The sequence below is a fragment of the Amblyomma americanum genome, chromosome 5, assembly GCF_052857255.1.
Source record: "Amblyomma americanum isolate KBUSLIRL-KWMA chromosome 5, ASM5285725v1, whole genome shotgun sequence".
In the NCBI taxonomy this organism is placed as follows: domain Eukaryota; kingdom Metazoa; phylum Arthropoda; class Arachnida; order Ixodida; family Ixodidae; genus Amblyomma; species Amblyomma americanum.
Window position 1 is genome coordinate 136038313 of NC_135501.1, and position 27769 is coordinate 136066081.

At 46.1% G+C, this 27769-nt stretch overlaps 1 protein-coding gene across 4 annotated transcripts in view; it reads right to left on the bottom strand.

Moving 5' to 3' along the window:
- LOC144132719 (uncharacterized) overlaps positions 1-21261 on the bottom strand; it is an 85492-nt gene extending 64231 nt beyond the window's left edge. For 3 of the 4 annotated variants that reach the window (XM_077665323.1, XM_077665321.1, XM_077665322.1), the window contains exons 1-3: positions 20924-21261; positions 18620-18751; positions 4782-4920 (exon numbers count right to left, since the gene is read on the bottom strand). In XM_077665323.1, coding sequence (XP_077521449.1) covers positions 4782-4920; positions 18620-18729 — 249 coding nt within the window. In that variant the 5' untranslated portion in view covers positions 18730-18751; positions 20924-21261. Of the gene's footprint in view, positions 1-4781; positions 4921-18619; positions 18752-20842 lie in introns of all 4 variants that reach the window. The other variant, XM_077665324.1, reaches the window with a different exon arrangement.
- Positions 21262-27769: the final 6508 nt, after the last annotated feature.

Genomic DNA, 27769 nt, shown 5'->3' on the forward strand with positions numbered 1-27769 from the left:
TAGTTTCAGTGGGCAGCAGCTTAACCCATATATGCCGGAACTTCAGAAATTTGAAAGCATTAAAATGTTTTTTGATACAAAATGTTCATTTAACATCAGAATTCGGAGTCATCCTTTTATTGGTAAAAATATTTTTCTAAACACCCGACTTATGATCCATCCCACACGTAGGATACTAGGCAAATTTGCTACCTGTAACTTGTCGTAAAAATTCAAACATTTGACATAGACTTTAAAATCACATTTCTCATCACAAGCGAGGCTCTTTTTGTGACAATGCGCGAAAATGTTTTTCTAGCAGAATAGCAATGTAGTTATAATTGAACCTGAAAATGCTTTCCAGAGAAGACTAGCCGATCTCTCTGACTGCACACAACGCGCAAAAATGATTGCATACACAACACCCCTGCTCAGGGAAAGTTTAGAGCCTCTTTAACTTAAGCCAGTGGGCGCAAGCTTTTACACAATTAACTTTTAGAGCTGCTGTGGAAAAAAGCGGTGTCCTACATGCAGGACGCAAAGCATACATGGGTTAACATCCACCCACACACAAAAGCACTCTGCAGTCGAAACATCACCGCCATCTAAGTCCATGCCAAGATGCTTTGCCATGCGACATACAGATCCATAGCCATGGTCATATCAGAAATCCAGCAGCAACATTCTTCTGTGGCTTCATCATTTTACTTGTTGACTAAACTCGGCTACACAAGGCCACCACAGTCCAGTAACCGCATATTGCCAGAGTCCCAAAAATGGACATACATCAAGTTTACATGTTTGCATGTTTGCATTGATATTCATCTCCCACCCCGAAACCAGCCAAATGTTGCCCTTATGCATTTCAGGCTTGAAAATGCATCTTACAAGCATATTATTCTTGATAACTCACATTTAAACGTGTAATTTATTACTGCAATGGCCACGAAACATGGGCAAGTTTGTGCCGGTGATCCACGGCAAGAGGAGTAGGGCAAACCAAGACAACAAACCAAGAACAGATACACATACCACAGGCATTACTTGGTGAAAAGTCAAACGTCATTAGGCAATAACCGGAGCAGATGGAGAAGGCAATAGTATGTGCTCTGCAGACAGTGGTCATCATGATTTCAGGGAACTTTTCATCGGTTAGCGCCTGTGGTGTATGTTTCGGTTTGGTTTATGGGGGTTAATGGACCAAAGCGACTCAGGCTATGAGGGACGCCATAGTGAAAGGCTCCGGAAATTTCGACCACCTGGGGTTTTCTAAGGTGCACTGACATCGCAGTGCACGGGCCTCTAACATTTCACCTCCATCGAAATGCGACCACCACGCCCACGATTAAACCTGCGCCTGAATTCAGGCCAGCAGCCAAGCGCCATAACCACTGAGCCACCGCAGCGGCTACCAGTGGTGTATCTCTTCTTTGTCCTTCTTGGTTTGCGCTTTCCCTCATGCAGCGACTTACTACAATGTTTTATGCCTCAAGTTCTGGGTTCCGCAGGCTGTGACATAAATGGCCAGTACCCAGAGGTGGCACGTCACGCTCACTCACAGAAGAGTGACACATTTGATACTCCATTAGCTGCAGCAAGCAAATCTGACTGTTGTCTCTCCATGACAAAAAAGCAGATGAAAGCACAGGAAATATGTCACTCTTCCGTGAGCATATGCAACTTGAGGCCATTCTGTATAAAAACCTCATAGTCCAAGGAGACTGGAACTTCACAAGTAAAATGCTGTACTAAATTAGCTGAAGTGCACTAGGGCATAACACCTCCAGTCCTGCTGTTCTTCAAGGTCCTACAAACGATTATCAGCAAAAACAAAAAAGGCCTGAAAAGGTAGCATCTTTACTCTAGAAATGTGAGGAGGGAGAGCTGCGCTTGTCATGAGCTGCTGACCTCTGCCAAAGGCTGCATCTAGGTACATGCATAAGTGACAAGTCAGTTTTTCTTTTGGAACTAGAAAGATGCAGCAGGTAAAAACAGATTTTCTTTCAGGAAATATTAGGAGGCACGAGACATTTTTCATTAAGGTGGACTGGACAAGTATGCGCAATAATACTACACATGTGGAAGTAGTACAAGGAAGAGAAACAAATGCAAACAATAAAATGACAGAAAATTGTTACTCAATAAACTCTTTCAAAGTTAAACCTGCTCATTACAACATGCTAGTGAAAGCAATCAGAAAGTACTCGTTCTGATAAAATGAGCAGCAATGGTTTATTCTTTTCATTGGCAAAAATAACTCAAATATATCCCACACAAACATGATGATGATTTTTTATGACACAAGGGCATCTGGCACAAGGTTGATTTTTTCTACTCAAGGTGGGGTCAAAGACCCATTTCCCAAGCATTTTACCCTAAAGGAGCCGAGCACCAGGCAGGGGAAAGCTTGTACCCACTATAACACCAGTGGGTACTTGGTAGCACGGGGGTCGAACCCTGTACCTTCTGCATGCAAGGCGAATGCTCAAATAACTAGGCCACCGCTGAGGTGCCCTTCTGGATTTCTGCTGCGGTCAAATTTTCTTTCTAATCCGAGGATTTGTTCTAGTGAAGTGTTTGTTGCTTCCACATTTGTTCATTCGTTCAAGAAGTGACCAGTGCCAAAAGCATGACATACTCTCACACTTTTCACCATATAAAGGAATTTGTTTCGTCATGAAGGCAACTAGAAGGAGGCCTGATTACTATTGCCTAAATGAGGCAAATGCATTGTGCCCTGTTCAAGTGTTGTTTCCACGATTTTTTTCTTCTTCATTTGGTTTTGACACTACCTAGTTTTTATAAATTAAGTTCTTTTATCTTACACCAACTGCTCTTGCTCCCAAAGAAGCCAAAATAACAGCCTGCAACTACCGACTCCCCAGAGGTGCCACATGTATCGTAAAAAGAAGATTCTTCTATGGCAAATTCAAATTACCACAAAGAGAGCTAAAATTGCATTCAAAAATGGACACCGAAAAAATACCAAAAAAAGTTATACCCCTAAAAATATCTAAATGGATCAACTAAAAAATAATTAGTGCCAGAAAAACAAACCCAGTACAGGAGATGCACCGCATGGGTGGGTTCAGTTAGCGTGCTTGAAACTTGGGAGCACCTGTGTCCCACTAAGCAGCATTGTTGCACTGGTCACAAACTATCGTTCACTGCTGCCGCTTTCAGCTGTCCAGTTATTCCAGTGAACCACACCACGTTCAAGGAGCTCGTTTTTGTCACGAGACGGCTGGCAAGGACATACCAGTAGCGTGGTTGCTCAAGTACATCTGCATTCCAATTATGAAACCGTAAAATACTCTGCTCTAGTGTTGCTGTGGCCGAGTCAAAAAGCACTTTGGTCAAGTCATTTAAGTGCACTCCTGTGAACGGTGTACATGAGTATTAGGCAATATGGCTTAGGGCGATGTGGTGACTGAGGATCTAGTTCTGGGCGATGTCATGAGAGGGCACTAGTGGGTCGTAAAGTGCGGATGTGGCAGGAAGAAGGGAGTAAGGCAACAAAGATTGTTGGCATTGGAGCCAGTGTGTGTTTTGAAGTTGTGCAAGTGTGTCCTGCTGAAGGGGGCCCGTCCAGGATCCAACCGCGACACGAAGTCCTGCGTTGTTCCGGAGGACCTATACTCCATTTCATACATAGCAGGCAACGATGCCAAAGCTGGAGAACCTGTTCACGCAGGCTGATTACACATCCAAAACGTAGTTTGCCATATAACCAAATTGAACACAAGCACACTTCATTGAAACAAATCTCTGCTACTGTGACTGGCAACCTCCTGCACATCGTTTTACCTGAGCACATTTTCATCTTGCGACTCACCGCGAAAACAAAAAGTAAGAATATGTGGCAGTATATGCAGCTGGTAGGGTGACTGGCAACCTCCTGCACATCGTTTTACCTCAGCACATTTTCATCCTGCGACTCATATCGAATTCAAAAAGTAAGAATGATATGTGGCAGTATATGCAGCTGGTAGGGTGAATCACTCCGACTCCATCCCTGCCTCAGTGGACATTATAGCCATCCCTGCCTTAGTGGACACTCTGTGTACATTATAGCCGGAGGCCTCGAACATGGCGCACCTCATAGCCTCGACTGCGATTTTCAATGCTACCACTTCATTTTATACCGCTCTTTGCTTTCGCCCGAACACTGACCCAGGTTTCGAGAACAAATAGTATGTGGCGGAGTAATATTGTTCCGTAAACGTGCTACTTCCACAGCCCCCACAGTGTTGCCTGCTATGCCTCAGAGTATAGTACAGCTCCTGGTGAGCGAGACGTGCTGCAACATGAAAGTATAGGTTTATGGGTTTATGGGGGTTTAACGTCCCAAAGCGACTCAGGCTATGAGGGACGCTGTAGTGAAAGTCTCCGGAAATTTCGACCACCTGGGGTTCTTTTACGTGCATTGACATCGCACAGCACACGGGCCTCTAGAGTTTCGCCTCCATCGAAATTCGACCGCTGCGGCCGGGATCGAACCCGCGTCTTTCGGGCCGGCAGCCGAGCCCCATAACCACTCAGCCACCGCGGTGGCCTGCAACAGGAAAGTGTTGCCACGCTCATTCTGGAGTGCCTAATGGCGGCAGTGGTGGCCTCTGGTTCGCAGGAGACCAGGGCAGCTGTGACGGCAACAGCTAAGCTACGACCACCCAATGACACTGTGCCACGGATTGCCTCGCAGCTACAGAGTCACAGGATTTAACTATCTCCAGACGTTCATTCGTTGAACGCCCAGAGAACTTCTGCCTCATCACTGGTATCACCATAAACAGAACACTCACCCAGGTGGTGCTGGCTGCAGCAGAAGGTAGTGCAAAGTTGTGGTGGCATTTCGCAGACTGGCTCGCATTCAGCGGAGAATTCGCCTCCATCAACACCAAATGCCGCTTGAAGGAGGAACTAGATAGCAGGCCGCAGCACCTGGAAGAGAATTTTTAAATAATTTTTTTACACCATATCTGCTAATGACAGGCAGATCAGTCACACTGAAACAGACTGGAAAAGCAGCCCATGTCCTCTGAAAAATGCATCCAGAACTGCTAGAACTTGCAGAGGGTATGCAGTTCACTAACCTTCCGGAGCTGGAGAAGGCAGCCAATGGCCTATTGAAGCGGGCTTGGTGCTGGCCACAGTACAGACCACCTCCACCCCCTGGCAATCAAGTGGCCTTGACTTGACCTTCAGGCCAACCGGATACATACTGGACATTCCAGCGCTGCGGCCAGCTCTGACAGCAGCAGCCACACCCACGTATCTGTGGGCAGCCTCTATGTCACCTACACAACAGTGGCCCTTTAACCCCACAGCCATTGTTTCGCAGGAATCAGCTGTATGCTCCAATTGTGCCAGCACTACCTGCAGTACCCGCTGTTCTGCTTGCACCTCCGCCCCAGTGGACCTATGCAGAATGGACTCTATGCCAACGCTGCAGAGAAGTAGGCCACGCTGCTCGTGACTGGATTCCGAACCAAATTATCTGCCAGTCTGCTACCGCTGTCAGCAGCCAGGTCGTTTTCAATTTCAGTGCCCTGGAAACAGTGTCTGGCTGAAAATGCAAGCTGATGTGTCGAAGCACACGCGATGCTGCGAGGTATGCCAACATACAAAGGTACATCGTGAGAAGCCTGAGGGCCTCATGAGCAGCCAGTGGGCCAAAGCTCCCACGACACAAGTACCTTGCCTGTTGTCTATGACAAGTTCACAGTTTATTGAGCTCTTTCCTCTGCGGGGGCAATGGCGAGCAAAAATATTCTATATCATTTATTTCTCCAGCATGCAAGATCCTACAACATATTATTCACAAGCATTTATCTACCCATCAAAAGGTCAACATGGCTTCAGAAAAGGGTATTCGACATGGACACAGTGGAGAGAATTCATGACTTTTCAGAAACAGTTAACAAAGGAAAACAAACTGATGCAATATTTTCAGATTTTTGCAAGGTTAACACGGTTTCACATAGAAAGTGAACTTAATATATAAATTAGGTTCTGTAATAAAAACACTAAACTAATAGCTTGGATCAAGGCTTACTTTATCAAACAGGGACTCTGTTACCTCTCACGCGGCATTCCAGTTGAGTCTAAACAAAGATCAGTTCTGGGACCGCTTTTGTTCATGATATTTATTAATGATATCATCTAACATCTCTCTGTCCATGTGAAATTATATGCTGATGATCCTGTCTTTATAAAAAAATTAATTATATTCCTCAAATCAGACTAAATATTGACTTTCAGGAGGTAAATTGAAATGGTTTTGAAGAAAGGAAATGACACAGTAACTATCTAGCATATCTCAGTGGACACCCCTAAGGGAAAGGTTAAAGCAGAGAGTGAAAGAAGAAAGGAAGAAAGAGGTGGTGCAGAATTGCGACCACCTGGGGATCTTTAATGTGTGTGATCTTTAATGTGCACTGACATCGCACAGCGCATGGGCGCCATCTGCATTTCATAAAAGAGTGTACTAAACGAGAATAACACTTCAAGGGACCCAGAAAGGGGCTCCAAATAATGTTACGATATGTCTGGGATGTTGAAAGGCTCCGCTTCATAATTATGCTCCAGCAAGAATTATTTTAATGCGTTTTGTGGAAGCTGAGTTATATGCCGACGAAATTTGAACTTCCGCGTCTTTGCGCCTTTCCCTCTCCTCTCGCACGCCAAAACGGCGGCGATCCTCCGCCGGCCTTACCTACTCGGCCCCTTCCCTACCTCCACTGGCTGCAGCCGCCTGCAGCACGTGCGGAGTGGCTGCGAGCGCGGTAGCGCGTGAAAGAATTTTGCGTGATGAACCAATGAGAACCCCCAGCTGCTCACGTCATTTGCACGACGACACATCGTATGCCCAGTTTTCGCGCAAGAGCCCGGCACCACGCGTTGCCGCGAGGTGCGAAAGCGGGAATTTTTAAAAACATATTGTAAATTTCCCACTCGCTTTCGAGGTCTCGTATGTGGCTTGGACACACGGTGGCCTGTACTCTACATAGTGCGAGCATTTTAAAGCCAAGCCCAAACACCCCTTTCTGTGGCCTTTTAAAAAGAAACCTCTCCTCTTCCAGTATGATACTAGCAATAAACCCGCTTTGCAAGGCAACATGCTACAGGTATCTCTGCCGATGGATTTCCAATAATCTTTCTTTATATTTTAATTTTTCTGTTCTGTTTCTTGCGTAAGCTTTTCAGACATGTTTTTTTTTTTAATGAATGCATGCATATGATGCAAGGGCTACACTAAATCATTCAGAGCTTGGCCGGTTACCTTTGCTTCTATAAACCGTAAAAGCAAAGTTACATGCCTAGTTCGGCACAGATTATTTAAAATAGCTGGATGTAGCAGGATTTGCCTTTTGGTGCGATTGGCATAGCGATCACATCACTGAGGGTATGAGCATGAAGGCACTAAAGCTTACTGTGGTCTAAACAAGGGGAAAAATGGTATGCTAGTAGCAAAATTCCATCTCTGTACTTACGTTTTCAGCTGTACAGACATTTGATGGCATGAAGCCAATATATCAGTGTTTGTGTCCAAGTTTTATGTGTATATTTTTCTCATTCAGGTTTCATTTCTTGTACTAATTCTTTGTCAATTTAGGCAGAACTGACTCATTGACATGCAGTTTAAAATGTTTGATAATCATTACCAGGGAGAATTAAAAATAATGCTCTATTCACATTTTTGAGTACTTCACTAGATGTATTGGTCCTCCTTGGCTTAAGATGGTCTTGCATCTTGCATCACTAATGCACATATAAGGTTCACCAGTTAATTCTCAGTGATAAGAATAAAACTAAGTGCATGGTGTGAATTTTTTCACTTCTTTTTGTTTTTCAGGCAACAAGCTTGCGCACCTTGCCCCCGACCAAGTCCACAATGTTGCTAATTGTGATCCACGTGGCAACAGGTGACTAACAAAACTGTCCAGAAAGCCCTGCAAATCTGCTTGGCATGTGGCAACAGAGGTTACAGTCTCCTGAAGGAGGACGTTATTCCTTTGCCGTCAGAACGCACCCTGCAGAGGCATATCGAGGAAGTCAAGTTTGAACCAGGTGTGTATGCAAACTTCACTGGCTCATGTTGCCACTGGCAACCACAGACTTATTAGGCAGCAGTGTAAGCACTACATGTTTTTTTTTTTATTTTTAAGGAATTCTTGACGAACTGCTGCCTCCACTCAAGGCCAAGCTCGACACAATGAGGCCAGAAGAGAAGCATTGCGCAATCTTGGTTGATGAGATGCAGCTCACTGCGGGACTCGACTTTGACCCAACTGTCAAGAACCCAATTGGCCTTGCAACGGCGCCACTGTCCAATCCAGTGCCTGAGAGCGAGCTGACCTATGTGACACATGGTCTAGTCCTCATGCTTACTGGACTGTCGTCTCGCTGGAAGCAAGTTGTTGCCTACCACCTGACAGGTACGTCCAATCATACTTTCGGCCCTTTTAAGCCTAGGCGTTCATGCATTTGGTCTCGCTGCAACGGAGCAAGCAATCTGCTGTTACATGGGAAGATGAAAGCGAGCGAACGCGTAGAGCAGCGGAGGATGAATGAAAGTTTTTGTGAAGAGAGTGCAAGCAAGAAAGCGAAGGAAGTGGAGGATGAGGGTACCGAACGAGGAAACAACGCTGCATGAGGGATGGTCTATCGGGAGTGGCTAAGAGAGGTCTCTCATACCCTCCTTCCAGCTCATCCTATGTTAGAGCTGGTGGCTTAAAGAAGGCTGTAACGAGGAGAGTGCACACTGCAGTGGGAGGCTGGGAGGGGTTTGCTGGTATGATAACGCAGAATGTGAAAGCAGCCCAGCACACCACAAAGGAATCGTCAGTGGTATGCTTACAGGTGAGCGCCCTAGATTCAGTCACCCTCAAGGGAAGGTGTCGAGGTGCAGGAATTTATCCCTTCGTACGGCATTTCAGAACACGTTACTCGACAGCCTGTTCGAATTTGCATTGGGGTTTCGTTCGTTTTGCCATCAGGTTGATTTCAAGGCATAATTGTCGCAGTAAGAGATGATATAACTGCAAAGAAGAATATTTCAACAGCTGGGTTTGAAATTTGCACTACAAAAGGTGTAATTGTCAACCAGCCTTTTAATATTCCTGCATGTGGGCAGTGGAAGCCAAAGTAGTGCAGCGTGATCTTGGCATTTGTCTGTTGTGATGCCATTGGGCTTTTTTGAACTAAGAGGTTTACTGAAAGGGAAACCCTGAAACTGCCTGAGAAGTACACAATTTTTTTAAAAAATTGGTTGATTTATGGGGTTTAATGTCCCAAATCTACTCAGGCTGTGAGGGATGCTTTTTCGAAAAGTAAAGAAATTTTCGCACTCCTCACCATGCATGAAAAAATTTCTCTTATCATTAAACTAGGACTTGTGTCACATATTTGCTGCCGGAGCATTCCAGGACGACTTTCAGCACTCAATATACTTTCCTTATGCTCTGGAGAAACAGCATGTGAGGGCCCGTGGTTGCTTCTGTGGAGAACTGTGCCTTGCCAGATATTTGTAGCTGCAGTGCTGCTGTTCTTTTCTAATGCTGCTTTGTTTTTAACTTTTTTTGTATTACCTCTCAGTCATCAGTTTCTCTGCCCACTGCTCTTTCCATTACCGACTGAAAACGTGACTGTAGCCTTGTTCACAATCTAAACCAGCATACACCTCATCTTGGTACATTTTTTCTTTAGTAAATCAACATCATCCCATTTGACATTTTTTGTTTTCATTCTTTTGCAGGGGACTCCATCGATGGCAGTTTTTTGAGAGACTTCCTGTTCTCTGTGATTGAAAAGTGTGAAGCGGCTGGGTGTCACGTGGATGCTGTGATTTCTGACATGGGGCCCAGCAACAAGGCACTGTGGAAGAGATGTGGGATCGCTGCAACTCGCTCAGTCAAGCCCGTGGTGTCGTGCAGGCATCCGTGTGCAGCCAACACAGACAGACAGCTCTACTTCTTGGCTGATGCTCCACACGTTTTAAAAAACATAGGAGGTCACCTAGTGAGGGGCCAGTCATTCTTTCTGCCCGCTGCCATCGTGACCAAGCACGAGCTTCCAACTGACGAGGTGAGTGCAAGCACAGATTCCATACATTCTATGCCCAGAGTGTCAGGGTACTCAGGCAAGCATTCTGTATTGAGGAACCTAATTCTGTAATGATGGACTTAGTGGGTATGATTGAATGCCACATTAACTTGCATTTTACTTCAAACTTAAGTTTTGTTTAAAATCACATTGAAGTGTGCAGTATAACAGGGATATTGTGACATTGCTTGAGCTGAGGTCTTAAAATATGGTAAGATTTAAACCATTTTCAAATCTGTTTTGTGCTTCTCACAGGTGTCTGTGAAGCACATCAGGGAGCTTGCTGTCATTGATGCAGAACGAGACCTTAAGTTGGCCCCTCACCTGAAGCCTGCACACCTGGACCCTGACCATTTTGCCAAAATGAATGTGGCATCTGCGGTTGCAGTTCTGAACCACAGTGTTGGTGCTGCTATGCGCACCCTAGTGAGTCTTCGGCTCCTGGAATCTGAGGCTCTAACCACAGCATGGTTTGTAGAACGCGTGTTCCGGTGGTTTACACTGATGACATCACGGTATATCGGCACTGCAATGTCCCTTTTCAAGCAGGATGCGCATGATGAGGCAGTGGCTTTTCTCAAGGAATTCATGGCGATTTTCGCACATGTTTCCATAAAATCCGGCAACGCGAAGGAAATGTTCAAGCCTGTCCAAGCTGGTGTGCTCATCACAACGTCTAGTGCACTCTACATTCAACACCAGCTTCTAAGTGTGCACAAGTTCAAGTGTTGTGCAGACTGTCACAGGATGCCCTGCAGAACCTCTTCTCCTGCATTCGCTCAAGACACCCAGTGCCGAGGCCACTAGAGTTTAAACTGATGCTCAGGCTCATAATGTTGAGCCAGTTCTTTAAACCAAGCACCAAGGGCAACTATGGCATCGATGACACAGTAGACCTCATTGAGTTCGTTGAAATTAAAAAAGCAGCTTTGAAGAACGGTTTAAAGGCAGCAGGGGATGAGCTCTTGAACGACAGCCTTCTTAACGATGTTGTTCCCCCCCTTGATGAGGTGCAAATGGAGTCGCTGGTCTATGTGTCTGGGTACATCACCCATATCGTGACCAAGAAGTACAAGCTGTGCAGCACATGCAAGGAGAGTCTTGAAGCAGAGCCTGTAGAACAAACCGACCAGCTATTAAAAGCTGAAGTCATATCGGTCGCAGTCGCAACCAAGCCCCCTCACGTCACGTTGTGAGCCTGCTGCAGCATGCCGATAAGGTCTTCTGTGACCACGAGCATGAGGCCTTAACTGTTTCCCTCTCCTCGCTTACGAATGCTACCTTGGACACGTGCAAACTCGCATACAGCTTTCCACATTGCCATGATCTGCAAAGGCACCTAACCCAAGCTTTCCTCATGCTGCGGCTACGAATTGCACTACGAAATCTCAGCAGCAAGGCAAAAACTGCAAAGGCGAAATGTGGATCCAAAAGTGTCGGGATGAGGGCCGCTTTGTCTCAAATTCGTTAAAATGTTAGTTGATGTAAGGAAGACGAGCATACGCGCTAGCCGCATGGTCATTGCCTGGTGCACGTTCCTGGCTTGACTAGCTGACCTCAGACTGCTGTTGACCCTGCTCCCGTTAAGAAGCTTCTCCGAATAAACACCACCTTACATTTGGCGCAGGTGCCGGGTAATATCCTCTCGCCCTGGAACTCTGCAACCAAATGCTGCCCCCCACCGCGATGCCTAACCACCAAGCCGTACAAGTGAGCCCGGCCGCCATCGTCTCTACTGGTTCTCGGCGCCAGCGAGACCCCGCTATTTTCAGCGGTACGGACAACCATGATGTTGAGGATTTGCTCACATCGTATGAGCGGGTGAGTGCATACAAGTGGCACGCAGAAACCAAACTCACCAATGTGATTTTCTACCTGACGGGCGTGGGGAATCTGTGGTATCAGAACCACGAGGCGGACATTACATCATGGTCCGTTTTCAAAGCAAACTTCTCAGAGGTATTCGGCCGTACGACACTTACATGCATGGTCGCAGCAGGTAGGGGAGAACTTCACGAGTTAAATTGAGGATGTCGTTGATCTGTACAAGACGGTGAACGCACAGATATCTGAAACCGACAAGATCAGGCATATTCTCAGGTGCATTGATGACGACGCCTTTCAGATGTTGGCACGAGACCTGCGCATAGTCGCTGAAGTCTTCAACCTATGTCAGAGCTTCGACGAGCTATGCAAGCAGAGGGCTCTGACACGCAAAACACCACGAACGTCGACTCGCTTGCTGGTCTGAACAATGCAAGAGACCAGTCATCGCTTTTCACGCCATCAAGAGCCATCACCACAAACAACTGTGAATCTGCGGCACATCATTCAAGAACAGGTCGCTGAGGCTGTCCTGCAAGTCCCTCAGCCCACACCTCTCACTGCCCCGCTGACATATGCGGACGTTGTTGCACAACCTCCGGTTACTGGCCTCAGCGTTAGTACTCACCTCGTGGTAACCCACCCCTAAGCCGTTCTCTGTCTCCTGAGCGCACCGTCTTCCCTGGACGCCGTTCGCCTTCTCCACATCGGCGCTCCATCTCTCCGATGCGACAGCTTCCCTTGGCCACACAAGAGGAAAACTAGGTGCCGCAGTTCCTGAGGCGAGAACTGCGCTGTCGTCGAAATTTGAAAGGCCTCGTTTGTCTGCCGCTAATTTAATTGAAGTTCTTGTAGAGGGTGCATCTGTGATGGTGCTTGTCGACACCGGTGCTGCGGTTTCTGTCATGGGTGCAGCGCTTTGCCGTTGTTTGAGGAAAGTGAAGACGCCTCTTTCTGGCCTGTCGCTACGAACTGCAAGTGCTCACCTCATCCAGCCCTTAGCAGCGTGTACTACTCGAGTAGTCAGAGAAGACATTTTATATTTGGCAGAGTTCATCGTTCTGCCGTCATGTTCGCATTCGATCACCTTGGGCTGGGACTTCCTATCGCTCCACGATATGGTCATCGACTGTGCTCGGGCTCAAGTAGCGCTCTCTACGTTGCCGAATCCCGGAAATTTGTGGCGCCCCTGTTTCTGCAAAAGCTTTTGTCGCAGAATATACCGATATTCCTGCGTGCTCTTCTGTGATTGTGCCTATCTCCTATGACTGTGTTCGCGATGCCAATGTCATCTTCACACCGTCTCCTACTTTTCTACGCCGCCACTGTCTGCCGCTGCCTTATTCCCTGCTCACTTTATCCGTCGGCCTCACCGCACTGTGGGTCTTCAATCCGTTTTCAAGCCCCTTCACTTTGCGCCGCGGAGAATGCGTCGGAACCGTGCAGCTCTTTGATGCTGTGTTCGACCATCCTGACACTGTCGCATAATCACCGCTGGGCGCCATGGACGCCCTCAGCTCACCTACTCCTGCGCCCGCCCCGTTGTCGACCAACCTATTCCTTCGCTCTATTGACGCCAGTCTTCCTCCAACTCAGCGAACCCAGCTTCTTGCGCTTCTTGCGCTCGTGCCTCGACTGGCAACGCCGCAAGACATCCATTAACCGTACTGCTGGCAAGTTGCAGCCGCTATCTTGTCCGCCTCGCCCTTTCGACCGCGATGGCATTGATTTATATGCCCCCCCCCCCTTTACTGCTTCTGGCAAACGATAGATCATTGTTGCTGTCGATCACCTCACGAGGTATGCTGAAACTGCCGCGCCCCCTGCTTGCCACGGCACAGGATGTGGCATCCTTTCTTCTGCGTCAGTTCATCCTCCGACACGGTGCCCCTTGTGAACTCCTCAGTGACAGAGGTCGCGTCTTGCTATCTGATGTCATCAAAGCTCTCCTCTGTCCATCCATTCATCGGACTTGCACCGCTTACCACCATCTTACCAACGGCCTCACTAACGTCTTAACCGCACTCTGTGGGACATGCTGGCTATGTACGTCAGTTCGAACAACACGAAATGGGACCTTATTCTCCCTGTTCTAGGCTTCATTTTGTCTACCTCACGTCTTTAAATATGGCACAGCCATCTAAAGACGTGGAGCGAAGCCCCGTTGATGACCTCCAGAACAAAATAAAGGACATCAGGGTGCAGCTGCACACGTTACTGCAGACATTCAACGTGAGCAACGATCACGGACGAGATCAACAAGCCGATGGAGCACTACATGTCCCACAACTACGGCTTGAAGAGTCCGGCAAGACAACAAGCAGTGACTACGGCCCTAGCTATCCACGTAAGCCACGACTCCACCCATGTAGAGACGAAGGCAATGGGACACATCCCTATTCTTCAACTGGCATCCTCAGTGTGATTGCAGAAATACAATGCCAACTCACCCAAGCTCTGATTGCAACGCACATCCAGTTCAAAAGCATTCGTTTGGAGACACGGCAACAGCAATTCGCACCTTTGAAGGTACTTGCAAGAGAGCCTGACGGATCGGCCGAACGTGTCACCGCCCTCGCGAACTGGATGGAACGTCCACTATGCTGAAGACCATCACGTGACTTTGCGGTGCAGCACTTGACTGGCACAATTCCTACAGAACTCACATACATGATTGGAATACCTGGATACAAGCAGTCGCTAAGTGATTCAAGCGCAAGGTGACATAGTGGATGTTATTGAAAAGGCCGTATTGGTGAGGCTGTTTGCCGACGATTGTGTTTTCAAAGACGTGGTAATCTACCATTACTTTCTGTGACTACAAAAATCGGTGGCAGCAAGTGCAAACTGGTGTGAGTGCTGGAGTGTGGGCATTAGGCAAGAGAAATCTGTATTGTTATAAATCACAAAGAAAGGGCCCAGGCTTCATAGTTACACACTTCGCCATTGTCCTATTTTTTAGGTAGAGAGTTATAAATACCTCGGAGTAACCCTCACTAACAAAGTTACTTGGTCCTTTCGTATCGATGACTTCAGCTCATCAGCATTAAGAAAATTATGGTTTATTAAAAGAAAACTTTGAAACTCTCCCATCAGCATCATAATCACTGCGTACCTGACTTGTGTGAGGTCCCGACAAAAAATTACGGAAGACACTTTGTTGAGACTAAAGTGTGAAACGGCGGAAGTCTGACACCATTGCCAATGGCGATTTGTTGCAGTGTATGCATCACGGAGGCACACAACTCGGACGCGCCTCACCGCCCTGATGCATGCAACGTTTACGCTCAGCCTCTGTTGAGCACCGCTCCCGTTCAGCGGCTGCCATATGTCGCGTGTTGGGAGACGCTGGTTTGGCGAGACGAGGCATCCTTCCCACACGATACCGCAAAGTAAACTGCCGCCACCGCAGCCGCCACACCGCACCCAAGCAGACAGTTGCCATGCGCAGCTTGCGACAGTGACGTCTGGCCACACAGCGCCCAATCGGGAGGCCACCTCAAGCAGTGACGTCACGACACAGAAGAGACCAATCAGGAGGCCGGAAAGCTGTGACAATTTCTGCTAACGGCAGATGACCTTGACAATGAGCCATTAAAGGCTTCCGCCTTAATATGTGGCAGCAGTGTGGGATGCACATAATAAACAGGACATCGCGCAAGTGGAGTGCTCACTGCAAAAAATATTGGACAGATTCTCCAAGTGCTTTAACTGAAAATAGTAACTTATAGCCTCTGGCAATAAGAAGAAAAGTTAGCTGTCTCGTACTGCTTCACAGTTACATCTCTAGCAATTTGAAAGCAGATATTCCTAAATGTATCGAATTGGCCTGTACTAGAAAAACACATGTACGCGAGCATTTATTAGTCCCAATTTTTGCATGAGCCATTGGCTCATGCAAACATTTAGCCCTTTGACATGCTATGTACAGAATTGTGTACAAAGCAAACCCACGGTGTTTCTTGAGAGTGATTACACCTAGCAGTGGTTTCTTTATTTCAGATGAATTTTGCCTCTTTCATGTGGTAAACAGGGTGGTTTTTATGCTAAAATAGGAAACACAATAAAATAAAATTTAGCGAAACATTGAGCACGGTAGCACGCCATTCCCCATTTTTCATTTTTATGAAGACATATTTTGCCACCAATAGTAACATCATTTTTTTTCACAATTTCAAGCATAATGTGCACATTTGATATAGAAATTATTTCCATGATCTTTTGGGCGTCGACTTGATAGGTCACAGCATTTCGATGGCACTATTTTCATCAATTATTACACTTCGTATGAAATTTTGCACATCCCTGTAGTAAAATACCTACTATTTAGCACTGGAAAGCTAACAAATGGTCTTTTTTTTAATGCCTGGATATACTATTTAGGCAGGAAAATGTTTCTTTTCAACACAATAAAAAATAGCGTTTTAAAGGGTTAAGTGCAGTTCTTTCCTGGAACTGCCACGGAGTGGAATAGTCTTTCTTCCGGTTCATGCAGGTCTGAATATTTTCTGCAGAAATTGGAAGATTTATTATTCACCACCTAGAATTGTTCTGATGACTTTTGACCTGGTCTATATTATGACTTGCGGCTGTTGTGGCTGATGGTTTTTATGGCTTTTACATTTTAGTTGACTGACCCTCTTTTTCGTTGCAGTCATATTCTTGAAAGGCCTGTTTTCCTAGGTCAACAGCATGATGTGACTTATGCCATGTGTTTACATATTTTCAAATGTAACATGGCCTATTTTATCTGTGTATGTGCCCACACAAGATTTTTTCGCGTGTTACCTTGCCAGTGTATGTACTGATATGCTTCCAAACGGCTGGTCACTGTGTGCGTGTGCATGTGTGTCTGTGCGTGCACGTGCGCACAAGTCATACCGCAATGATGCCCTAGCTGTAGTCTTAAGTTCAGCAGTGGAATAAAAAAGCAGCAGTTGCCTGTTCATATGGCAGTCATTTTTTTTTGTCATGCAAAAGTTTAAAATTTTCTTTTTCTTTCCATGCAGAAGTTTGGTTTCATGTGCTGCCATTTTAGTTCCTGTTTTCTCGAGGCATATGAAGCATTTGTTGTGCAGCAGCTGCAGTGTTCTCAAAAGGCTTGCACTTTGTTCATGTCATTTGTCCGCATTGTTTTTAACACTGATTGAATTTGTATTTCATATAAGGTGCTATCTCGTGAATAAAATTATTCTGTTGGGATGTTGACTTGGTAGCACTGGTTTCACGCGTTAAGTGCTTTTGGCTCCTGATAGTGGTAATTTTTTATATTAGAGTCTCAGTAAATGGAAACTGCTTAATGAAACTGCAGAGAACAGTGTCTTGAGTTTAACTAAATAGCACATCATAGCTTACATTGTTATTTTGAAATAGTATACTACAATTTATTTCCAGTACTCCTCAGCAAAACAGAGGTACTCCAGCCACCAGATGTTAGGGTTTCCCATAATTTCTCTGCGGTTATTTTAATGAGTGTGGAATGAATTACATGTATGGATACTGCCAGGAACCACTGCCAGCGAATAACGAACGTTACAATTCACTCTGTCCCTCCCGAAAAATAAAATCCAAAGCATGTGGCTGCTCCGGCGCGTGCTGAGCTGTGCTCCTTTCTGTGTTTTCAATAAGCAATTTTCCATAAATTAGAAAGCATTTGCGTCTTGGTGGCAAGGTTTTTTTTTATGTTATTGCTTGCTGAAGCGGCTAAATGTATGTTTCCCAAAAATCAGCCGGCGAGCAGCTGCGTGCACGAAAACCGACGCTGCATATCGAATGTCTGTGTTAGTGTATCGCAAGATTATGCCATTCCCTGTAACCAGTCCCCAAAGTTTCACGGAATTATAGTGATTACTGTACTCCGGAAGCGTGCTGATGATCGAGTTGCATCAGGTACAAGTTGCGAATACGCGTGCAAACGGCTCGCTGCCGCTCGCTTCCAGATTAAGCCGCTGTTTGAAGCAGTCGCTAGTGCACCGAGCGTTATTTTACCTCCAGCGGGGTTACCCTTGCCTTAATCACCGTGAATTGCTCAGCCGGAGCGCTCGTATATTTCTGCAGTAAAAGTGTGGAGTAACCACGACGATACCCGGAGTAGCATTGTATTCGACCACTGCCTACTATGAGCCATTAGCAATACTCCCGCGGTGTTGGCACATTAGCTCCTACAAAATAAAAGCAAGTTTAAAAGACAACGCCTGAAGTGTTATAGCAACAGCACCTACTGAGGAGGCGATCGCCTATCGCAATATTTAATAAAACATACGAACAGCGCAACGTTGATTGCGCAGAGTCAAGAAAAAATTGCCCAGAGTAATCAACAATAACCTGGAATATTTAAGTTCATAATACAAGGGGTGTCTCCGCACGACGAAAGCATAAACTGAAGGCAACAGCTGTACCGTTTGCATCTGAGCGGCTCCATGCCGTACGGCTACGATCCCCGCCGCAGCGCAGGGTGGCTAACAGCGTTGTTTACAGAATGGCCGGGCCAAAGTTAGCGGCGAGGTCGCCGAAGCAGCAATCTGGCAACAATGATAAACAACAAAATGGCCGCCCCTGCTTACCGCCGTGCTGCAGTGACGGTACTCTAAGTCTTTATTTAGTGACTCTAGTTCTAGCAATGCTATCATATCCCTACTTAATAGAGCACAGTTGCTTTGTTCCAAGCACGGTGCGTGCGCGCCGCATGTAGTATATTGCTGTCTTTACTCACGAGTGCGCACACTTGGTAGATCTTGACAGTTGCTTTTGCGCTGGAGCCTTTAGAAAGCAGCACCACGTGTTGAGGTCTGAAACAGTCTCATTGCCAGGATAGCCTTCCATTTCGAGGGTTGCAGCATCTGCACTGTAGAGGCCAGGCTTGTTATACATACTGTCAGCATCAAATGAAATGCAAACAGGATAACTGAATTAAGAGAACATAAATTCAAAATTATTAGCATCTGAAGAAGAAACATGGGCTGGTAAGTTCTGTGTGGCTTCTGTCCAGTCATCCTTCCCTTTCCTCCCCTCCCTTTTTTTTTTGTCGACCTCAATTGAAATCTTTTCGTTTTGCTCTTCCTCTTTCAATTTTCTTCTCTTGTTGCATCTGACACTACATGAAAATGTATAAAGCACACGTTTATCGGGAGCTTGGGATCATTTTTCCACAAAAATTTCACTTTCCAGGTTTTATTTCATGAAAATTCAGTGTTCATTTCAGAACGCACTCTCAATTTTTTTTTCTGCCAATAATATTGTCTACTTATGAATTTAAAGGTTTTTATTCTTGGTGACATATGGAGGTATTCAGTGACGTCACGGGTGCCATTTTGGTGTTCAACACCCAGCTTCAGTGGTGTAGGCAGGAGGAGAGGGGATAAGTATGATTAAACACGCGCCATAGCCTTTCACCATGCTTCATGGACGCCAAAATGGCGACCACTATGGCTTGAATGAATACCTCCTATATGATACCCTGTGCAGTCGACAGTGACGTTAAGTTTAACCCGGGCCATTTTTTTCCAAACAAGCAGCTCATTTAAGAGCGATTAACATGGAAATATTCATGTTAAGAGCTATCTTTGCAGAAGGAAGTCTTCAAAATTTTGAAATGTCAAAGTTAAACGAACAGGCCGCGAGACAGAAATATCGGTCCCGTCTATCGCGCGCTGTTTTTGTTGAAATCATATGCCAACTGACCTGGCAAGTTTCTGTAATGCTGTGAATGAATGTTTAGTAGTAAAAACTTGGTCGGCACATTCTGGTTGCTCTCTGCACTGAGAAAGAGAACCATGCATACTCCATGTGTTCTGTGTGCTGATGGCAGCGATGGAACTTTTGTTTACTGTCGTGGAAGCCAGAACATGACAATTTTATGCCGTTTATTCACGGCTCCTTGTTGGCAGTTGTTTATTATGGGCCCAAAAGTTATCATATCCCGACAAGTGGTGGGAAAACCTACGTAACCAAGTGATGGCCCCAAGCCAGAGATAAGAATGAGCAGATGGCCCTGTACGCTAGCCGTCGTAGAAGTTGCAGCCTTCTGCAGCGACGTGCCTGTGTTTGCGGATCAATGCCACGAAACTGACAACCACAGTACTAATTTCACGTTTTTGGTTCCAGCACTTTGTTCACCTTCTTCTGTCACCTAATGTAACTGGTACTGAACAGAGAACTATAGCTGTGACACACACGCCAGAAATTGTGTCCTTTATCGGTTGACACCGATTTTGAAATTTCAAAATATGAATGCCGCGCACTTTGATGAGCTTTTTTGCGAGTAAACCGAGAAATCTAAACTCCTACTTTAGGTCCGAGAATCGAGTTCCGCATACTTGGACCTTATAATATGCAATCTCAGGCATAAAACACACATCGTCGGATAGCTTCGTGACGCTCGGCACAGCAGGGAGTCGGGCCGAAAAGGACGCTTTTGCCAAACAAGCTGGTTTCCTTTCGGCGTGCCCCTTGCCTGACTTCACATTGTTTAGTAACAGGGAGAGGTCTATTGATTCTACCAGGTGCCAGTGGAATAGACACTGGCTGAAATTTTAATTACTAGAATTACAAAGAACAAGCAGATGCAGGCGTTAAACGACAACACCCTCAGTGTGACAGCTGCTGCAATTGTGCCTTTGCTTTTAAGCACGGGCTGTTGCATAGCTAAACGCTGCACGACCAAAGTTCGTTAGAAACCGAAAAGTTCCGAGGCTGCAAGTGGGCTGAGGGGAGCGTTATGAAGGGCTCCGGATTAATTTGGACAACCTACAACGTGCACCGACAAGGGACCGCACAAGGGCATCTTAGAATTTTGCCTCGAACGAAATGCAACCGACACAACGTTGGCCGACACGACTTCGGGCTCAGCAGCCGAATGTCAAAGCGACTGCGGACGTGCAGCAGCCGAAACGCCTAAAGAATTCCGCCTACAGCAAACATTATTCTAGGTACTTACCCAACAAAGGTTGTCACTAGGCTGTAAACTTCGACGGTTTTGCGCTAATCGCACCCAATATTTATACTGCCCAATACTCACATGCTCCGGGCTCGTTGTTACGCGGTAACGTCGTGGAGAGGAAACCAGTGTCAGCGAGCCTTTTCACCAATACTTGCAGCTCCACACAGGCACTCTCACATTGTTTGACTTCTCCGAGAAAGCAAAAAAACGTGTCCTGGCAAACTGTCACACCGATTGTCCACCCATCAAACTAACGGTGCTTAGCGAACTGGCAGTGACAGCGCAACCTAACAAACTGCTAAAACTAATCACTCGGCGACTGACGCATCGCACTAAGCACGCGCACACGCACGAAAAACTAGTGTCCGCTACCGACGTGACATTTCCACACGTGCCGGACAGCCAGAGGCGGAAGTGGGAGGAAAATGACCCCAGTGGCTGTTACAAGAATTGACGGCGCTGCCATCGAATCATGCTTCCGGTCGAGTGGCGTCGTCTGCTACAGACGTAGTAAAACACGTGATGAGAGGTCGAGTAGTCATGCTCGCGGGGCGTTTGCTTTTCTCATTTTGAAGCGAAAAGCTTCACTACTGTAGCTTTTCGAGCCGTCAGCGGGGCCGCAAGTTTGGACTTGAATGTAGCTAGAGGTCAAACAAGGAAATGACGCCAGCGTCACATATCTCGGTGGACACCCAAACCGCGCCCCTAAGAGTTGAGTTTAATGGCGCTAAGGCTATCATGCGCCAAGCTCAAGGTATTAGAAATTGTTTTCTGTAGATTTTTACAAAGGTATAAAAATATGGCGGTGCAGAATGCCTAAAAGGTTATACCCTTCTGCCCAGTATTGAGAGCAAAACAAGATATTAAAGGTTTAAAAGGAGGCTGGGTACCCTCATCAGCCGTCCTTGGCTGGGCAAGGACTGGAGGCCCCCAACCAATCAAAATAAAAAACCTCAGCCCTTTTCTCTGGAATACGAAAGTGGCTGGGGTGCATCAGGCAAAGTACTGGGTCATGTCTTACATATTTTTAAGAACACCAGCTTCTGTTAAAAATCTAAAAACGCAGGACATGGCCACAATTGCATTTTCACCTAAAAGCATTAATGGGTGAAAAGGGATGCGTTGGTTATGAAACGGAGAGAAGCACTTTTTTCCGTAGCTTTTCCAGTTTCGAACATGAAATTAAAATGTGACTGACTAAGTTCATCTCCACCTGCACAAACTGGCTTGTCTTCTTTTGTTAGCAGGAAGTTGTGAGTAATGTGCGTGTGACCTATACCGAGGCGGCAGATAATGACTTCGTTGAAACGTTTCTGATGCACACATGAGTTCCATTCACCGAGCACTGGTTTTATTAAGTGTAGCTTGTTATTTACTTCGCTGTCCCAAGTGGACTGCCAAATTTTCCTTGCCTTACATTGCAGTAATTTCATGCAAGCTTTATAGGACACATTTGCATTCTTTATTTGCTTGCCACAAGCTTCAGCAGCACACAAATCTGCTCTTTCATTGCCCTTTATGCTGACGTGACTTGGTACCAGCAGAGTCTTATGTTTTGTCCTTGAGCTAGGGCTGTTGTAATGTTGTGTATGAAGTCGCCAAGCAGCGGGGTTATTGCATTTTTAGAATGAACGGCTGTGAGCACACTTAGCGAGTCTGTGTAAATAATACTGTTGGCGAGGTTCTCATTTACTATTTTTTCTATGGCTACACAGATAGCGTAACATTCCGCAGTGAAGACTGAAGCACACTGTGGAAGGCTTACTATTTGATTCCAATTCCCGTGTACCGCTGCACTTCCAACGTAAGCGTCTGTTTTTGAACCGTCTGTATAAAAAAAGCTGCGTAATTACTGTATTTTTGTTCAAGTGTGAGGAATTCTTGTATGATATGTTCTTGCGGAATTTGTTTTTTACGGAAGTCTTTCAAAGTGAGATCACAGGTCTCCGGAAAGTTGTACCATGGCGGAAGTCGACCTCGTCTTCGAGAAATGCTTGGCAATATGTCTAGTACGCCAAGGTTCTGGCACATGTCTTCGAATCGTAAGTACACTGGACGGGTAGCTTGCGGTTTATTGTTTAAGAGTACTCAAGATGGGCACTCTGTAGCGATGGGGTAACAAATATGTTTGTGCAGTGAACGAATTTTTAGAATGTACGAGCATGTGAGCATGGCTCTTCTGTCTGTAAGTGACGGCTGGTTGGTTTCAACATAAAGACTGTTTATAGGTGACGTCCTGTAAGCACCAGTTGAAAGGCGTAAACCTAAATTGTGCACTGAGTCGGGTCGTTTCAAATATACGATGGCCTTGCTCAACCATATACTATACTGCCATAGTCTAAGCAGGATCGTACAACAGAGCGGTACATTTTTAGAAGTCTTGCCCTGTCAGAACCCCAGTGTTTATGTGAAAGGACTTTGAGTATATTCAGTGATCGGAAAGTTTTCTTTTTTAATGCATTAATATGAGGCAGGAAAGTGAGTTTTTTGTCAAATGTTATACCTAAAAATTTGTGCTCATTTTTTGCGGGCAACTCGGTGTCGTTCAGATGTAGGGTCGGATCTGCCTGTAATCCTCGTTTTAATGAGAACAGAATTGCCACTGATTTCTGTGGGGAAAACCGGAAACCATTTTTATCCGCTCATGCTGCTAGTTTATTTATTGTGAATTGTATTTGTCTTTCACATGTTGATACATTGAAGGATGTACAAGCTATTTGAAGGTCGTCTACATAGACTGAGTACATAACGGACCTCAGGATTATTTTACTAAGAGAGTTCATTTTTACAACAAAGAGGGTAGTGCTCAAAATACAGCCTTGAGGTACTCCATTTTCTTGAATAAAATCTCTCGAAAGCGTTGAGCACAGGCAAACATTAAATGAACGGTTAGACAAAGTCTTTAAGAGAGTTCAGCATTCTGCCACGGATGCCGAGCTCAGCTAAGTCCTGGAGAATCCCGAACCTCCATGTTGTATCATAAGCTTTTTTCTAAATCGAAAAAGACTGCAAGATAGCATTGTTTGTGGATATAAGCTTCTCTGACAGAATTTTCTAGACGGGCTAGGTGATCTGTTGTGGAGCATCCCTTTTTAAAACAGCATTGATGGATATCTAGAAGATCGCAGGATTGAAGGACGAAAGTTAATCTTATATTCAGGACCCTTTCAAAGGATTTGGCGAGGCAACTGGTAAGGACTATGGGTCTATAACTGCTAGGAGATGTTGGAGGTTTATTAGGTTTAAGAAACGGTACAATAATAGCTTTTTTCCAGGCTTCAGGTATTTTCCCCGAAACCCATACTTTGTTAAAGAATCTTAAAAGTGCTTCTACGGCAGGCTCAGAATGATGGGCGAGCATTTCATAGTGTATTTGGTCGGCTCCTGGAGCAGTTTTCTTTCCGGCAGACAGTAGTGTGTTTATTTCTTGGAGAGTAATTAAATTGTTGTATTATTCTTTTTCACCTCCATTTACTGGAAGTCTTCGTTTTTCGGTTACATTTTTGTGTTTTATAATTGACTGCGTATATTGCGATGAAGTGGAAACTGCAGCGAAGTGTTCACTCAAGATGTCTGCCTGTTCCTTTGTGCTTGTTCCTTTGTGCCAGGTGCAGTCAGAAGAGGAATTGTGAACGGTGAGAAGTTTAATTTTCGAACCTGCTCCTACATTTTTTTAGATGTGATTTGACTGTTTATAGATGAAACATAACTCTGCCATGAAGCTTTCTCGGCAATGCGACGGATGTACCGAGCTTTAGCTCTTGCCTTTTTAAAATATACAAGATTTTCATAAGTCGGATACCTGCGAAATTTACCCCAAGCTCTATTTCGCTGTTTTTTTCTTCCCTGCTGTCTCTTGACCACCACACTTTGTGTTTTTATCACACTACTCCAGAAGACTGCGGAATAGCTAATTGTGCAGCCGTTACGATACAATTCGTGAACTTTTCGTTTATCTGATCGATGGTCAGGTTTTCTAAATCTATATTTTGTAAAGTGGCTTTTGCTCTAAAAAGTTCCCAGTCTGCTAGATGCAGCTTCCAGCGCCGCGGTTTTGTGGGGATTATTTCCGGTGGAGATATTAAACTGATTAGTATAGGGAGGTGATCGCTACCGTATGGGTTCTCAATGACATCCCATTTAAAATCGTTAAAAACAGAAGGTGAAGTAAATGACAAATCTAAACAGGTCATTTTCCCCGAGGTAGGGGAGCAGTATGTGGCCTTTTCTGCATTAGTAGTTATACATTACTTGTAAGGATAAAATCTTCGATTATTTGTCCCCTAAAGTCACAGCGCTCGCTTCACCAAAAAGGGGAGTGAGCGTTAAAATCCCCAACTACTAAATATGGTTGTGGAAGCTCATGAATGAGTTCTTGTAGATCATGAACCGTTAATGTAAAATGTGGAGGAATATATACAGAACAGATAGTAATTGTTTCATAGCTGATGATGCTGACCGCAACGGCTTCAAGTTTTGTTTTGATTTTGATTTCTCGAGGAGGGACAACGCTTCGAACGACAATCGCGACGCCTCCTGAGAGTCTATTAGCCTGCTCACGATCGCGTCTAAAAGTTTTGTAATGTTTCAGGATATTCATATGTTGTGGACCTAGATTGGTTTCCTGAACACATAAGGCTACGGGCAACATTGACCCTAAAATATCTGTTATGTCACTGTAATTCGTCAACAGGCCTCTACAGTTCCACCGAACTAAAAAAGCCATGCTTATATTTTGGGGTGCAACGATATGAGGTTTACTAATGTTCTGGACCCGTTATGAGGGGCCTGTCTTTTTTCGATCGAGAGAGCTGTTCCGCCTCTGTAAAAGAGGCGGAGTGGGAGTTGTATCCATAACCTCAACAGAGGTGCTGGAGGGCCGCGGAGAAGCCGCGGTTGTGTTAGTTTCAAGCCTCCCCCGACGGGGGGAAGTCCTGTGGGATGCCGACCCATGGACCGACGCTCCCTGCTTTGATGGTGGCAGAGCAGCCTTCGCTGTCGCTGCCTGGGGCGTGGAGGGCCCTGTCATCGGCTCGATGGAAGTGGCCTCGGCAGGTGCCGGAGTGCTTTCTGGTGCTACGCCCCTGCGCACCACGTCAGCGAAGTTTGGTTTTGCTGTGAAAGAGGATGTGTTGGTAAGCGCAAAACGCCTCTTTGCCTCTTTAGATGAAATGTTTTCTTTGGTCTTTATGCTGATGATTACTTTTTCCTTTTTCCAGGACGGACACGCCCTGGAGTACGCAGCGTGGTCTCCTTCGCAGTTTGCGCAGCGCAGTGCTGCGTCACATTTCTCAGAATGGTGGTCCTTCGAGGCGCATTTCGCGCAGGTTTTGCGGCCGCGGCAGGTCTGTGAGCCGTGGCCAAACTTTGATAGTTGAAACATCGGCGGGGATTGGTTTGGTTTATGGTTTATGGGGGTATAACGTCCCAAAGCGACTCAGGCTATGAGGGACGCCGTAGTGAAGGTCTCCGGAAACTTCGACCACCTGGGGTTCTTCAGCGTGCACTGACATCGCGCAGTACACGGGCCTCTAGAACTTCGCCTCCATCGAAATTCGACCGCCGCGGCCGGGATCGAACCCTCGTCTTTCGGGCCGGCAGCCGAGCGCCGTAACCATTCAGCCGCCGCGGATGCATGGCGGGGATTGGGTATATAAAGTTTGACATTGACTTTCAAATATCCAACTTCGATCTTTTAGGGCAAAGTGCTGGTGTTAAATGTGAGGACCATGTGTTTGGTGTCCATTTCTTTATTATCCTTGCGGATTTTGATTCGGTGAACGTCAATCACATTCTGGTCGATGAGCCCTTGAAGCATTTCGGCTTCTGTTAAATGGATGAAGTCACTTTCTGAGATAACACCTCGGACTGTGTTAAGGGATCGGTGGGGAGTCACGGAGACAGGGATGTCCCCTATGGAAGTAATGGTTGAGAGTTTCGAGCACTGGATGCTCTCGCGCAATTCAAGGAGTAGGTCGCCGCTGGCCATTTTTGATATCTTGTAACCAGGGCCCAAGGCATCTGTTAAACACTTGGACACAAGAAATGGTGATATTATTCGGGCTTGGTTTTGTTCGCATTCACTGTGGATAACATGAAACTTTGAAAATGTTTGTTTCTTTTTAGGGAAAAAATCCGCTTCGTTCCGCCCTCTTTTTCGAGAGCGATCAGGTTTTGGAAAAGAGGGGAGCCATAAAAAATTTAGTTTTTCGGTCATGGTGCCAGCCACCCACCATGGAGCCCAACTAGGGGACGGGACAGGAGCTTGCTAGCAAGCCCTGCCCACGCGAGCTGTACACCCTAACTATAACCAAATATGACACAACACAGGGCAGTTGGCCACACAAGGTTAACCCTCGCCGCCTATGAAAAGTGAAAAAACGGAGAAGAGAGGAGGAGACAGGAAAGTTGTAAAATAGATGATAGGAAAGTGAAATACGGAGGGGAGGACAGGAAAAGGCGACTGCCGATTTCCGCCGGCCGGGTCAGGCCAGAGGTGCCGTCTACAGGAAGCTGGGGCCAAAGTGGTGTGTTGCCTCCGCCGAGGGGCCTTAAAGGTCCAAACGCTCGGCATCGGCTCAACCACCAGGATCCACTTTTCCACGGACACGGCGATGCCACGAACGGCTAGGCGCGGGTGCTCGGGCCCATGGTGATGCACTGTTCACCATCATCCCTTTGCGGGAATGTCCCTGCGGATGCTCGGGAACCCGTGGTGTCGCCACTCACCAACGCCTGCAAGCTGCAGACGCCCCCCTGAGGGGACCGCGCCCCTAAGAGAAGGAAAATGAAATGAAAATTGGTTTTAAGGAAAGGAAATTAGGCCTGTCGCAAGCTTAAACTCCCCGCGTTGACCTGCTCGCTAAAGAGAACGCTAACCAGGAGGATTGGGATGTGGACGCTGTCGACTGCGTCCTGTATGTT